The 15,025-nt window shown below is 62.9% G+C and overlaps 1 protein-coding gene across 1 annotated transcript; it reads left to right on the forward strand.

Moving 5' to 3' along the window:
* Positions 1–11: 11 nt before the first annotated feature.
* LTHEOB_2996 (Nonribosomal siderophore peptide synthase SidC) lies at positions 12–14,208 on the forward strand (the record flags this gene model as incomplete). The annotated part of the gene is made up of 22 exons (XM_035511869.1): positions 12–440; positions 490–2,104; positions 2,153–2,641; positions 2,705–5,015; positions 5,073–5,313; positions 5,374–5,436; positions 5,557–5,670; positions 5,719–6,108; positions 6,160–6,557; positions 6,636–6,870; positions 6,937–7,005; positions 7,060–7,371; positions 7,435–7,611; positions 7,672–8,235; positions 8,287–8,448; positions 8,533–8,667; positions 8,722–8,777; positions 8,865–8,959; positions 9,035–12,824; positions 12,882–13,624; positions 13,688–13,812; positions 13,897–14,208. The coding sequence occupies 22 exons, from the start codon at positions 12–14 to the stop codon at positions 14,206–14,208; spliced, it is 12,825 nt and encodes a 4,274-aa protein (XP_035363722.1).
* Between the last annotated feature and the right edge of the window lie 817 nt (positions 14,209–15,025).

Genomic DNA, 15,025 nt, shown 5'->3' on the forward strand with positions numbered 1-15,025 from the left:
GCCAAGCCACCATGCAGTCTAACGACAGCCTCCCGATCCCCGCAGCGGTAGGAGGCACGTATGCAGGACAGTTGGAACAGTCCTACATTCTGCCGTCTACCAAGGTTCCAGCTTTGCATCCCTTCCACGCGGATGAGCAGAATCATGGTTCCATCCAAAGACTCTCACTGCGTGGTGTTGAAGCATCGGGCAAACGAGATGTGGCTGATGACGTCAGAAAATATGCGAACGCCGTCATGGCGTTCACCGGGCTGGACGATATTGCATTCGGCCTCGTGATAAGCGAATGGAAGGGAGTTGTGCACGCTGTAGCTGAAGAAGGACCTTTGAGCACTTCTGTGAAGGTGTTTGGTTTGAACTCGGTTACAGACGACCAAGTCAGTGCACACACGGACTTTGTGTTGTATATCAACCCGGCGAAGCAATGGAGAGACGAGAGGGTGAGTTAAAAATACGTTACTCTTTTGACAGTGATCTGATTTGGAACAGGCAAAGTTTGTCCTCGAGCTGTCACCGGACGGCGAATCAAACTCGGTGTCATACGACACGCAGTTGATCCCAGAGCCTGCCGTTGCGAGCATCGTACACGCTTTCGAGAGCTTCATGCTCGGACTGCAGGACGAAGCATCAGACGATAGCAAACAGCTGCTATCGATAACCAACTTCCCTCCCTTGTCAACGCCGTCCCAGATACCGCAGGATCGAGATGAGACATTCAGCGTTTTGCTGCATTCGGACTTCGAGCGGCGCGCAGCCGAGACTCCCGACCAGCCAGCACTGGATTTCCTTCATGGAGGACACCATACAATTCTGTCGTATGCGGAGCTGGATGCAGCGGCGAACACACTGGCCGCTCAGATACTGGAACAGCTGGGCCAGCCCAGGAAGCAGCAGGAGGGCAGGCCAGACATCCTCCCGTTCTACCTCCCTCCGTCCCCAGAGCTCTATGTCTCATACCTGGGCGTGCTCAAATCAGGCTACGGCTTCTGCCCGCTTCCACTGGACGCCCCGGAAGAAAGACTGCGGGACATCCTAGACGACCTCGCTCCCCGCGCCGTCCTGGGCAGCGGCGCCCCAGAGACACGCCCCAACGCCCTGCACCCGCTGGCCTGGATCGACGTCACGCAAGTGACCCAAAGTCACAGTCACCCCGACAAACCTCCGGTCCAAATCAACCCGGCCGACGTCGCCTACGTCATGTACACCAGCGGCTCGACGGGCAAGCCGAAGGGCGTGCAGATCCAGCACCACGCCTGCACCTGCTCCATCCGCTCGCACGCGGCAACGCTGCCCCTCTCGACCAACCCTGACAAACCATCCCGCTGGTTCCAGTTCGCCGCCTCGACTTTCGACCCCTCCATCATGGAGATCTTCGTCACCTGGTCGTCAGGCGCGACGCTGTGCAGCGCCGACCGGCAGCTGACGCTGTCCGACCTCGAAGGCACCGTCACCGCGCTCCGCGCGACCGTCATGATGACGACGCCCAGCGTGGCGGCGCTGCTCCGCCCGGCGAAGCTGCCGACGCTGCGCAGCCTGTGGACGATGGGCGAGGCGCTGACGCGGAAGGTGATTGAGAACTTCGCCGTTGTCGTCCCCACCACTCCCTCCGCCGCCAACGACGATGAGCACGACGGTCCCACCGGCCTCGCCAACGCCTACGGCCCCACCGAAGCCTCCATCAACTGCACTTTGTTCCCCGTCCCGCGCGGCTTCCGCGGCTCCGTCATCGGCCCCGCGCTCCCCACCTCCTCGCTCTTCGTCCTCGACCCGTCGTCCACCACGCCACGCCCTGTCCCAGCCGGCTTCGCGGGCGAGCTCGCCATCGGCGGGCCGCAGCTGAGCAAGGGCTACCTCAACCGCCCCGCCGAGACGGCAGCCGCGTTCGTGGACAGCCGCGAGTACGGGCGGTTGTACCGGACGGGCGACCGCGCGCGGCTCGTGTGGGGCGAGGATGGGAATGAAGTGTTCGTCGAGTTCCTCGGACGCATTTCGGCGGGGCAGGTCAAGTTGAATGGGCGCAGGGCGGAACTGGGCGAGATCGAGGGCGTGCTGGCGGAGGTGCCGGGCGTCAAGGACGTCGCGGTCGGTGTGGCGAAGCATGGCAGTGCGCAGGTCGTCGCGTTGATCGTGCTGGCGCCGCGCTGCCGCGCAGGCAAGGTCGTCGAGGCGTGTCGCGAGCAGGCCAGGAAGCGGCTGCCGGACTTCATGCGCCCTGCATACGTCGAGGTCGTGGCGGAGCTGCCGCGGTTGCCGTCGGCGAAGATTGATCGGAAGCGCGTCGCGGCTATTGCGCAGGAGGTCGTTGAGGATGCCGCTGCTCAGGCGCCGGTGGTGGTGCAGCGGCCTGCGGGCTCGCTGGGTGGTGCTGGAGCGGAGCTGTTCACGCTCGTCCAGGGCCTTATCGCTGATGCTGTTGGCACTGATGCGGCACATGTGCAGGCGGAGGCGAATCTGTTTTCGCTGGGCCTCGACAGCTTGCGCAGCATGGCGTTGCTGCAGAGGTTGCGGGAGAAGCTGGACGTGCCTGTCTCCGTTGCTGAGATCCTGCAGTGCCGGACGGCGGCAGGTGTTGCGGCGCTCCTGGCCGAGAAGCAGGCTGATGCCTCGCCGTCGACGGCTGTTCTTCTGGACGAGCGTCAGCGTCAGCTTGAAAGCTTTGCCCGCGACCACAAACAAGACTGCGCTAACTACCTTGACTTGGCAGACGAGGAGGTAGAGGCAGTGTATCCTCCTACGGCTACACAGTCTGGTATGTTGGCCAGCTTCGTGCGGAGCTTGTCCAAGGATGCGCCGTGCAGGACGTACATCAACCACTCCGTCTTTGAAATACAAGAGGACGCGGATTTGGATAGGCTGAAGTTGGCCTGGGAGTCCATACTGACCAGGCACGAGGCATTCCGGACCGTCTTTGTGCCGGTTGATGATGACATGGCGCCGTTCGCGCAGTGCATTCTTGCCCCTCATTCCAGCAAGGCGCAGGTCACTTGGGAAGTCGGAGATGTCCCGGACACTTCCAGCCAGCACATTAACGACGCACTGCGCCGCATTGAAAGCGACATTTCTCTCGAAGACCCGCCGTACAAACTCACCTTGTTGACCTCGCCAACACAGCGGGTCATCATCGTCAGCCTCTTCCACGCTATCTTCGACGGTGGCTCGTTCCAGCTCCTTCTCGATGAAGTCGATGCCGAATACCGTGGAGAAACGGCACCGCACCGCACATCGCTGCGCAAAGCAGTCGATATGCACCACCTGGCCGACCACGACCAGCATGGTCTCTTCTGGTCCCGATACCTGGAAGGGTTGAGTCCTCTTCCCTTCCCCAACCTAACGGGTCTGCGGCCCGAAGCCAGAACCGGACTCCCGCAAACTCACCAAATAGAATCGACGGTGCCCCTGACGCAGCTGCGAGATGCTGCGAAGGCGATGGGCACTTCTGCCCTGGCTGTTCTGCAGGCGGCCTGGCTCGTGGTTTTGTCAGGCTACACTGGCTCCGCCGACAACGTCGTCTTCGGCAGCGTCATCTCAGGAAGATTCGACAAGGACTTGGAGGTGTGCATGGCGCCCACCTTCGCCACCATCCCCGTCAGAACCCCGGTAACAGAGATGGAGAGCATCACGTTCCTCGATGTTGCGCGGAAGCTGGCACAGGCGAATGCCGAGTCCTTGGGTCACTTGCAGGCCAGGATTGGAAGCATCACGTCGGCCAGCGGCCAGCTGCCATACGACACGCTGTTTGCCTTCCAAGAGTTCGGCGTCGCGGGCGAAGAGAGCAGCATCTGGAAGTCGATCAACTACCCGCCCATGGCCAACGACTTCGCAGTCATGATCGAGGTGTGGCCCAGCAGCCAGGGCGCCATCACTCTAAAGGCCACATTCACCGACGCCCACCTCAACCAACAGGGCGCCGACGTCATGTTGACAGAGCTGAACGACATCCTGCAACACATCCTCTCGCACCCCGACCAGCCCTTCGTCTCCGGCCTGTCAGCCCCACGCGTCTCCCTGCTCTCAACCCATCCAGCCTCCGAAGCAGAGCTGCGCAAGGTCGCCGACGACACCTCGCTGCTGCACTCCCAGCTCGAATCCCACGCGCGAACCAATCCCGACGCCACAGCGCTCGTCTTCGTCACCGCCCTCGACCCCACCACCGAGCAAATCACCTGGACCTACGCCGAGCTCAACCAGCGCGCCTCCGCCTTCGCTGCCCAGCTCCGTGCCCGTTTCGGCGACCTGCGCGGCGTCTACGTTCCGCTGTGCCTCGAGAAGAGCCCCGCGCTGTACGTGGCGCTGCTCGGCATCCTCAAGGCCGGCGGCGCGTGGTGTCCCGTCGACCCGTTCTTCCCGGCCCGCAGGCGGCACGACCTCATCCTCCGCACGCAGGCGCCTATGGTAGTCGTCGACGCTGGAAAGCCCGAGTTGGCGGACGGGATTCCGCGTGGTGTCCGGAAGATCGAAGTGAACAACCTGGGGCAATGGACCGATCCCCCCGCCCTCCCCGGGCTGACCGCCGAAGACGCAGCAGCAACCTCGCTGCTGCAGGCGAGCCCAGACGACCCAGCCTACCTCATCTGGACCAGCGGCACGACGGGCCAGCCCAAGGGCGTCCCGATCCACCACCGCGCCGCCGTCGCGAGCATGACGTCGCTCCAACGCTGCGTGCCGTCCAACGCCGACGGGAAGCAGGTCCGCTGCATGCAGTTCTCGCAATTCACCTTCGACGTCTTCGTCCAAGACCTGTTCTACACCTGGGGCCTCGGCGGCGCCGTCGTCTCGTCCACGCGCGACAACCTGCTGCACTCCTTCGCCGCGCTCGCCACCGCCACGCGCGCTACCCACGCGCACCTGACGCCTGCCTTCGCCGCGGGCGTGCCGCGGAAGAGCTGTCCGACGCTGCGCGTCGTCACGTTCATCGGCGAGAAGCTGCCGCAGCATGTGGCGGATGACTGGGGCGCCGGCGGCAACGATGACGGGGGCGACAGCAGCAGCAGCAGCAGCATCATCGCGTTCAACACGTACGGCCCCGCCGAAACGACCGTCGTCTCGACCCTCGCGCAGTTCGCCGGCCCCAGCCTCACCGCAGCCCAGCGAGCCGTGGCGGCTTCGAACGTTGGCGTCGCGCTGCCGACGCTCGGCACGCACGTCGTGCACCCGCGCGACCCGGACCGGGTGGTGCTGCGCGGCGCCGTCGGCGAGCTCGCGCTCAGCGGGCCGCAGCTAGCGAAAGGCTACCTCGACACGCCGGCGAAGACGGCGGCCGCGTTCGTGTGGAGCGCTGGGCTGGGCTGCGCGGTGTACCGCACCGGCGACGAGGTGCGGGAGTTGCCGGACGGGTCGATCGACTTCGTGGGGAGAGCTGATGATTTGGTCAAGCTCGGGGGGATAAGGGTGGAGTTGAGCGAGATTGAGTGGGCGTTGAGGGGGTGCGAGGAGAGGGTGAGCCAGGTCGCTGTGCAGTATCTGAGCAGGCCGGACCGTATGGCGCGGGTGGTGGTTGCGTACCTTGCCGCGCCCGGGCTGGCGCGGGGGAAGGAGTTGGTCGTGTTGGGTCCCCAGGCGGCCGAGGTGGCGAGGAAGACGCTCGAGATGGCAAGGCTGGAGCTGCCGGAGCACATGATTCCTGGTGTGTTCTTGGTCGTGAGGGAGATTCCGAGGACCAGGAGCGCGAAGGTGGATCGCGATGCGCTGAGGGTGGCGTATGAGACGGTCGATTTGCAGGCGTGGGAGGAGTTGCTGAACCCGTCTGCCGTGGCGTCCGAGGTTGCGCCTTCGCCGTCTGCGGGGCGGTCCGAGGCGGAGTTGTTCGTGATGAGGAAGATCCAGGACCTCACTGGCGCGAAGGTCGAGGCCATGAACAGAGCGAGCAAGTTGGCGGCGCTCGGTGTTGACTCCATCGGCGCGCTGAGACTGGCTGCGAGACTCAAGGCGGATGGCTACAGTGTTTCGGTGGCCGATATGATGGCGTCCAGTACTGTTCAGGGGCTGGTGACGCTGGTTGAGAAGGCGTCCTCGAAGAGCCAGGAGAAGACTGCGGGAGACAGACTCCAGCAGTTCCACAGCAAATGGGCGCCGAAGCTGCAGGAGAAGGGGGTGCTGGGCAGGTTCCAGGTTGCTCCGGCTCTGCCGCTTCAAGAGAGCCTGTTGAGCGAGACGATGCAGAATGCGGAGTCGTACTGGAGCAATCACGCTTTCGAACTGAAGGCCAGCATCGAGCCTACCGAAGTACTCGAGGCATGGGCACAGGTCGTTCGAAACAACGATATCCTCCGCACCAGCTTCTTCCCAACAGCTGAATTCGACGACCTCCTGCCCGACGACTCCGCCCCCTCCTTCCTCCAAGTCATCCACGACGACACGCACGTGGATTCTCAACAGATCTCGATAGCCCCAGGAACCTTCCTCGACGCCGCAAAGCAGCGCGCCTCCGCCATCGCCGCCGACCGCCAGCAAACCGGCTTCCGCAGCCCGCTCTGCGCCATCACCATCTTCGACGACGGCACCACGTCGACGCTGATGCTCACTCTCCACCACGCCATCCACGACGGGCCGGCCATGCAGTACCTCTTCCACGACCTGGAACGCGCCTGCCTGGGCCGCAGCCCCCCTCCCCGTCCGCAGTGGCGCCAAGCGCTCAGCCTCACGCCCTTCATCTCCGCTCAAAACCCGCAACCCACGCTGGACTTCTGGAAAAAGGAACTCGACGTCTTCGCCGGCGGCGACGCCCGCACCTTCCCCGACCTCTCCGGCCGCCGGAACACCGCCGCCGATACGAAACCGCAGTTCCTCGACTGCGTCATCGACCTCACCGAGTCCGTGGCGTCCCTGCTGGAGCTGTCGAGAGCGATCGGCGCCGGCTCCGCTGTGTCAGCTGTGCGTGCTGCGTTTGGATGCACGCTGGCGGAGTACCTCGAGAGCCCGGCCGTCTTCTTCGGCGAGACGTTCTCGGACCGCGTCATCGACCCGGCGCTGGCCGACGCCGTCGGGCCGCTTATTTCGGTCGTGCCGGTGCCGTTCCACGCGGCGGAGGGCAGCACCGCGCGCGAGGCGATCGCAAGACAGGCGGCTGTGGTGGATGAGTCGGTTAAGCATCGGCATGTGCACCCGCGAACCGTCAAGCGGCTTGTCAACTGCCAGCCGTCTCAGCCGCTGTACTGCGCCATGTTTGCGTATCATCCGGAGGATGTGGGGCAGGAGGAGGGGGAGAGTCCAGTCTGGAGGCAGTTGGATGAGTTTATTCCGCTGACGGTGGAGCATCCGATTGCGTTGAATGTGGAGCAGAAAGGCGGCAAGCTGCAGTGCACGTTCTCGGCGCTGGACTCGGTCATGAATAGGGATCAGCTCGAGCTGTTCGCCAGGCAGGTCGATGCCTTGGTCAGCGCCATGGTGCAGCGGCCAGACCACCCCGTGGCAGACCTCGCAGAGTTCTTCCCGAAGAGCCTGCTGTCGGTGGCGGAACCTGAGGTCACCGATGCCATCGTTAAAGCTCCTGAGCTGCCTCCAACGCACTGGCTCGACCACTGGGCGAACGAGCATCCCGACTGGGTTGCTCTGGAGATCGCCAGAGATATCAGCGAGGACGGCGTCACGTCCCAGTCCTGGACCTACAAGGACGTCAGCCTGATGTCCGACCGCATTGCCGCCTTCATCAGCAACAATGGGTTGTTCAATCAGATGGTCGCTTTGTGCATGGGGCGGTCGTTCATCGCATATGCCACAGTAGCAGCCATCTGGAAGAGCGGCAACTGCTACCTACCCGTCGCCGAGGACCTACCGCTGGAGCGTCAAGCCCTACTACTCCGCGACAGCGGCTCCGCGATGCTCTTCACCGACAAGGCCTCCATGTCGTCTCTCCCCGCCGTCTCGGCCGACTGCCGCGTCGTGCTGGTCGACGACGAGGACTTCGAGTCCAGCCTCCCACAACCCCTGACGACGTCGCCAGCCTCGCACCCCGACGACAACTCCTACCTCCTCTACACCTCGGGCTCATCCGGCACGCCCAAGGGCGTCCTCGTCTCCCGCGGCAACCTCTCCGCCTTCACCGAAGCCCAGTCCGACTTCATCTGCCGCGAAGTCCCCTCCACGCCCCTCCTCGGCGGCACAGGGAAATACCTCGCGCACGCCAGCCGCGCCTTCGACGTGCACATCTGCGAGATGGTGCTAGCCTGGCGCCACGGGCTGGCCGTCGTCACCGCGCCGACGCGCGCCGCGCTGCTCGACGACCTGCGCCTGGCGCTGGTGCAGCTCGGGGTGACGCACTCGGGCTTCGTGCCGTCGCTGCTCGACCAGGCCGGGTTGGAAGCCAAGCACGTGCCGAAGCTGCGCTACCTGGGCGTCGGCGGCGAGAAGATCTCGCAGCGCATCATCGACGAGTTCGCCGCCAGCGACGCCATCTCGCTCGTCAACGCGTACGGCCCCACCGAGGCGACGATTGGGATTTCGTCCATCAACGTCAGCCCCCAGACGAACGTCAGGAACATCGGGAAGGTGGTGGGGAACGTCCGCGCGCATGTGTTTCGCCCCGGGACGACGCAGTACGTCAAGCGCGGGCAGGCGGGCGAGCTGTGCGTGACGGGCGACCTCGTCGCCAACGGGTACCACCAGCGGCCCGACGCCAAGGGCTTCGTCGAGTTCGACGACGGCCAGCGCATGTACCGCACCGGCGACATGGTGCGGCTGATGGCCGACGACTGCATCGAGTTCCTCGGCCGGAGTGACAGCCAGGCCAAGGTCCGTGGGCAGCGGCTGGAGCTGGAGGAGGTGTCGGCCGCCGTGGCGAAGTGCGCGGGCGGCGCCAAGGTCGATGTCACGTCTTTGGTTATTCCGTCGCCGAGCACGGGAAGGCCGCAGCTCGTGACGTTTATCAGCCGTGCGGGCATGAAGCCGGCGAAGGCGGATGCGGCACCGCCGGTGTTCGTCGTCGAGGAGTATCGCGAGTGGGCGCCGAGGATTGTGGCCGGGTGTAAGAATGTGTTGCCGCCGTATATGGTGCCGAGCTATATCGTCCCGCTTACCTTCATTCCGATTCAGATCTCAGGGAAGGCGGATGTGAGGAAGCTCAGGGCTATCTACGAGGCTATTCCGCGGGCTCAGCTGGTCGGAGGTAAGGGCGCTGCACAGGCAGGCAGCGTGGCTGTGGATACCCCGGCCCAGCGGCAGCTCAATGCGGTGGAGACGAGGGTGAGGGATGTGCTGAGGACTGTCGTGCCGTTTGAGCTCGGCGAGATTTCGCCTGCTACCAACATCTTTGACTTGGGCATCGACAGCTTGAACGCCATTGACTTGTCCATCAAGCTCCGGAAGGCTGGATTCACTTGTTCCGTGGCTGATGTTCTCAGCCGGCCGCTCCTCTCTCAACTTGCGGAAATTCCCTCAAACGTACAGGAAACTCAAGCAGTCGTGGCTCAGGACCACTCCGAGTCCCGAAAGAAGCTCCTGGCTCTCGACGCTGCTTTCCGCGCCCAGAACACCAACCCCAAGCTGCCGAACGCCGCCATCCAGGCCGTCCGCCCCTGTCTTCCGCTTCAGGAGAGCCTGGTTGCCAGTTCTCTAAATGACGATACCAAGTCACTTTACGTCAACCATATCGTTCTGAAGCTCGCTCCTTCCATCGACATTGAGAGGCTGCGGGATGCTTGGCTTGATGCACTGGCTGATGTTGACATACTGCGCACCTGCTTCGAACAACTGGACGGCACAATTGTGCAGGTTGTTCTGAAACCCCGTGCTGTCGCTCTTCCGTGGGATAATATTTCCCACGGACCTTTATCCAAGAAGCAGAAGGAGATCTCCGCGGACATCATTGACAACATCCAGGTTCTCCCGCCCTACAGGCTCGCCACAACTGAGGGCCTGCTCCTGATCTCCATTCACCATTCTTTGTACGATGCTGTCTCAATGAACCTCATCTTGAGCAGCGTGTACGCTCACTATCAAGGACTGTCTCCTCAACAACAGGGTGATATGGAGGCTCTTTACACTTACCTGCTTCAACACGACCTGAAGGAAGCTGAGAGCTTCTGGAAGCAGTATCTCCAAGACTTCAGGCCGTCTTACGTCTCTTCTAAACCACGCAGTGAGGGCCAACAGCTGCGGATTGTCGAGATGGCTCTGTCAAACAAACTGTCTGCGCTGTCCAAACAAGCATCTCGAGCCATGGCCACTCTGACCTCCCTGCTCGAGGCGGTGCTCGGACTGATCTTGGCGCAATCCGTCGGCACCGACGACGTGACGATCGGCCGCGTGTTGGCTGGCCGCGCCATACCAGTGCCCTCTGCCGACACTCTGATTGCTCCGCTCGTCACCACGATTCCCTCCCGCATTCGCTGTGACAGCCAGTCCGTAGCCACGGTCCAGGACGTCATCGCTGCAGTCCACAACAACAGCACTGCGTCGCTGGCGCACCAACACACGCCACTCCGCCACATCCAGCGCTGGGCGGGCTGTGCCACTCCTCTCTTCGATGTGCTCTACTCTTTCTCCCGCGCCTCATCCGAAGAGACTCTGGCCTATGCAAACGCATGGACTGAGCAGGAGGGCAGCGGGGGAATGGCGGCCGACTACCCTCTCGCCATTGAAGTCGTCGCCGACTCGTCGTCTGACGTCGTCACTCTCCGCGCTGCCTCGACGGATGTGTTTGGAGATGAAGGCAAAACCAGAACTCTGCTCGAGAATATCGATCTCCTCGTGCAAGCATCAGCCGCCGCGGACGGGCTTAAGATTGCCGACCTGCACATCCATGGCGCGGCGAGGACCATTGACTCGGCGGCGTCTGAGAATCAATGGGACGAAGACACCTGGTCCCCTCAGGCACAGGTGATGCGGTCCGCCGTCGCCCAGCTGTGCGGCCTGGCAGAACACGAGGTCACCAAAAACGCATCCTTCTTTTCCCTGGGTCTCGACTCCGTCACCGCCATCCGTTTCTCCAAAGCCCTCAAGGCCGCCGGCCTGCGCGTCTCATCTGCAGACATCATGAAGCACATGTCCATCGGCGCCCTCGAGAATCACTTGACGCTGGCCACTCAACCCAACGAAAAGAAGCAACCAGTCGAGGCTCACCAAGTACCCCTCCCGATCCCAGCAGACGTACCGAAAGACGACGTCCTGGACGTCTTCCCATGCACCCCGCTCCAGACGTCCATGATCACCCAGACCCTCAGCTCCGGCAGCGGCAAGCTGTACGTGCACCACCACGCCGCGGCACTGCCGTCCACCATCGACGTCGCCCGCCTGAAGGATGCGTGGACGCAGGTCGTCCAGAGCACCGACATCCTGCGCACCTCGTTCCACGCAGCACAGTCGTCGCGTCAATTCATCGGCGTCGTCCACGAGGCTGCACAGCCGAACTGGTCTGAGGTCGAGGCTGCAGAGTCGATCGCCCGTGCCATCGACGACATCGTCGCCGCCGCCGTCTTCCCTGCTGAAGCGGACTTCCGCACGCCGCCGCTGCGCGCTACGCTGATCACGAGCGGCGAGCAAAAGGTCCTCGTCGTCACTTTGCACCACGCCCTGTACGACGGCCACTCAGTGCCGCTCATCTTCGCCGACTTGGCCGCTGCGTATCACAGCCAGTCCATTGGCAGCAGACCGTCTTTCAGTGCCGCTGCCCGTGCTATTGCCACCGCGCAGCAGACCGACAATTCGTACTGGTCCCGCCGCCTGGCTGGGTACCGCAAGGCTGCCCTGCGCGACCGCCCTGGCGCCATCACCGACAAACTCCACACGCTCGACCTCGCCCTCGCCCCTGCCGCACAAGATATCCTCGCCGCACGCGCTGCGCTGGGCATCACGCTGCAGACGGCCGCACTACTGGCGTTCGGCAAGGCCCTGGCTACGCAATTGACTGGCGTTCGTGATGTTGTTTTCGGCCACGTCCTGGCTGGGCGTGATGTTGAAGGTGTCGAGGACGCGGATGCCGTTGTGGGTCCGCTGTTCAACACCGTACCGTTCCGCCTGCGGCTGGAGGGGTTGCTGGCAACGAACGGTGCCGTAGCGGGAGAAATTCAGCGCGAGCAGGCTGAGGGCCGCTCCGGCCAGCACGAGGGGTTGGGCGAGGTGACGAAAGCGTGGAGGAAAGCCACGGGGGAAACGAGTGAGAGGCTGTTCGACGCGTTGTTCGTGTTCACGAAGACCGCGCCACCGCCGTCTGAGGGAGACGAGGAAGAGCTTTTCCGCCCCTGGAAGCCCGCCGACGGCGAAAAAGAGTTCGTCCCCGACGACGCCGACTACCCCCTCAACTTCGAGTTCGAGCAAGGCCCTTCGCAGCTCGTCGTCCGCGCCTCCTGCCGCGACCGCCACCTCGACCGCGCCGGGCTACAGGCCTTCGTCGCCATCTTCGAGGCCGCCCTGGAAGACGTCCTCACGCGGCCCGACCGCGCGGCCGTGGCTTTCCCGCCTGGGCTCAAGGACCTGCCCGTCGCTGCGGCTGAGCGGGTCGAGAAGCTGGAGGACGGTTTCGAGGACATGGTTCCCGGGCCGGACCTCGATGCCGTGCGGGATGGATTAGCAGAGGTGACGCAGGTCCCGCGCGAGGAGGTCGAGCTGGCCAGCAACGTCTACGCGCTGGGCCTCGACTCGATCGCGGCGATCCAGGTCGTCGCGTTCTGCAGGGAGCGTGGTGTCGTCGTCAGCGTCACGGATATCCTGCAAGGCGGCACGCTCGGTGGCATCGTCCGGACGCTTCGACAGAAGAACAAGAAGCAGAAGAAGGCTGCTGCTGCTGCTGCAGTCGACCCCTCCTCCTCCCCAGCCAAACCGAAGGAGCTAGTCAGCAGGGCTGTCCGCTTCGCGGCCATCGACCTGCTCGCTGTCGACCCGGCGGCCGTCGAGTACGTCCTGCCCTGCCTCAGCGGCCAGCTTTATCACTTGGCTGGCTGGCACAACAGCGGCCGCACGCTGTTCGAGCCGACGTGGGCTTTCGTCGCCAGATCCCCGGTCGATCCGGAGAGGCTGAAGGACGCGTGGTGGCGCCTGCGGCAGCGGCACGCCATTCTCCGCACGTGCTTCGCCGCCGTGGCCGGGGAGAACGTCGTGCAAGTTGCCCTGAAGCCCGAGGCCGTCAAGCGGGATTACGGATTCCGGCAGCTCGACGCTGGCCAGGGCGAGTTCGTGCCGGCTGTCGTTGAGGAAGTAAAGGCTATCGCAGCGAGGCCGTCGGACCTGTTCACCCCACCCGTTCGCCTGTGTCTGCTGCGCAGCGCGGAGAAGAGGGACGCCGTCCTCCTCACCTTCAACCACGCCACCTACGACGCGTGGACGATTCCGCTGCTCCTCGCCGACCTCGCGGCCCTCTATGCCAGCAAGGACGTCCTCGCCCCACCCCCCGCCTTCGCCGACTTCATCACCCACGCCCTCAGCACCACAGCCAACGACCAGGCCGCCGCCGCCGCCGTGCAGCAGCACTGGCAGAACTACCTCCACCTCGCCTCCCCGACCATCCTCGGCTCCTCCTCCTCCTCTTCTTCTTCCAACAACACCTCCACCTCCTCCCTCCCCCGCCAAACCTTCGTCCTCATCCCCTCCGCCATCCGCTCCCTCACCACCCTCGACCAGCGCTGCCGCCAATCCGGCGTCGCCTTGCACGCGACGCTCCTCCTCGCCATCGCCCGCGTCCTCGCTCGCCACACCAGTGCGACGAATCCGACGTTCGGCCTGTACCAAGTCGGCCGCTCGGGCAGCTTTCCGCGGATAGATGCGCTAAGCGGGCCGACGCTCAACCTCCTCCCGCTCGTCGTGCGCGATGCGCTGGGGGTCGATGCGAGGAGCGGGGCGAGGGCGGTGCAGGAGGATTTGGGGGGACGGTTGGAATTCGAGCAGGTGGATTTGAGGGGGGTGGTGGATCGGTGTGTTGAGGGGGGGTGGCGGGCGTTGGGGAATGTGTGCGTTAATTTGTTGTGGCAGCGTTCGCCCGCTGCTGGAGGGGAGAAAGAGGGTCTGGAGGGGGTGGGGTTGCAGCTCGAGCCGTTGAGGATTGGCGTGCCGACGGATTTTGCGCCGAAGGAAAAGGTTGTGGGGAGGACGGCGGTGGATGGGATTGATGGCGGGTGGTTGCGGAGGGAGAATAATTTGTTTGTGGATGTGGGGAGGAATGAGAAGACTGATGCGATTGATGTGGGGGTGAGGTATGAGGGGGATGGGTTGGCAGAGGCGGAGATTGAGGGGTTGGTGAGGGAGGTGGCGGAGGAGTTGGGGAGGTTGGTGGGTGCGTTGTAGATAAGTGATTGGAGTGAAGGGGTGGAGTGTGAAGAAAGAGAATTTCTTTGAGTTATTTCTTCTGGTTGTAGATATGTAGAAAGGTCTCCTACTATTGGCGCTCGGGATCGCGTTGTAGTGATTAGTCTTTCATCTCAGAACAGAAATTTCGTAGCATCTTTTCCGGTTGGCTTTAAGCCTCATCTTATGGGTCGTAACCAATCTGCGTGTCTTTTTCTGCGGGCGAACCAAATGCGATAGTCAGTCAATACTTTCAAGACGTTCGAAGAAAGTAGATGAACCGTTGGCACGGCTCGGACCGAACCGTGGGTAGGAGAATAAAGTACATACTTTCCCATACTCGGCACAGTCGCCACCTACAAAAAGCGGCGGCGCGTCCCATCATCCCGCATTCGGATATGGCATTAGTTGAGCCATGGGTTGAAACAAAAGTCAATAATCGTTAGTAAGGACCACAGCCCAGCACACGGCCAGCGGGCTCTCGTTCAGCCGTGATTAACTCGTCGGGTAGAAAAATATCCGATCTTCCGTCTCAGCAGCCCTATTGCGGGGCAGCGAGAGGTTGGGGCTATTTTTGGGATGGTACGTTCACGAATCGCGTAGGTCGTTCGTGACTTTTCCTCTCGACCCAGCGCAATTCGCGGTGCAGTAGTGGTGATGTAGGTTTCCATCCACTTTTATTCGCAACACGCTCGGCAGTCAAGATGCATTTATTTTCGTTCACGCACGGCAAACGGCCAGGATAAATCAGTGCACGCCATAGTTCCATAATGCTTAGTCAATGACTTACGCAGGCATCGGTTGAAACGAATGTGGG

The sequence above is a fragment of the Lasiodiplodia theobromae genome (assembly GCF_012971845.1).
Source record: "Lasiodiplodia theobromae strain AM2As chromosome Unknown scaffold_7, whole genome shotgun sequence".
NCBI lineage: Eukaryota > Fungi > Ascomycota > Dothideomycetes > Botryosphaeriales > Botryosphaeriaceae > Lasiodiplodia > Lasiodiplodia theobromae.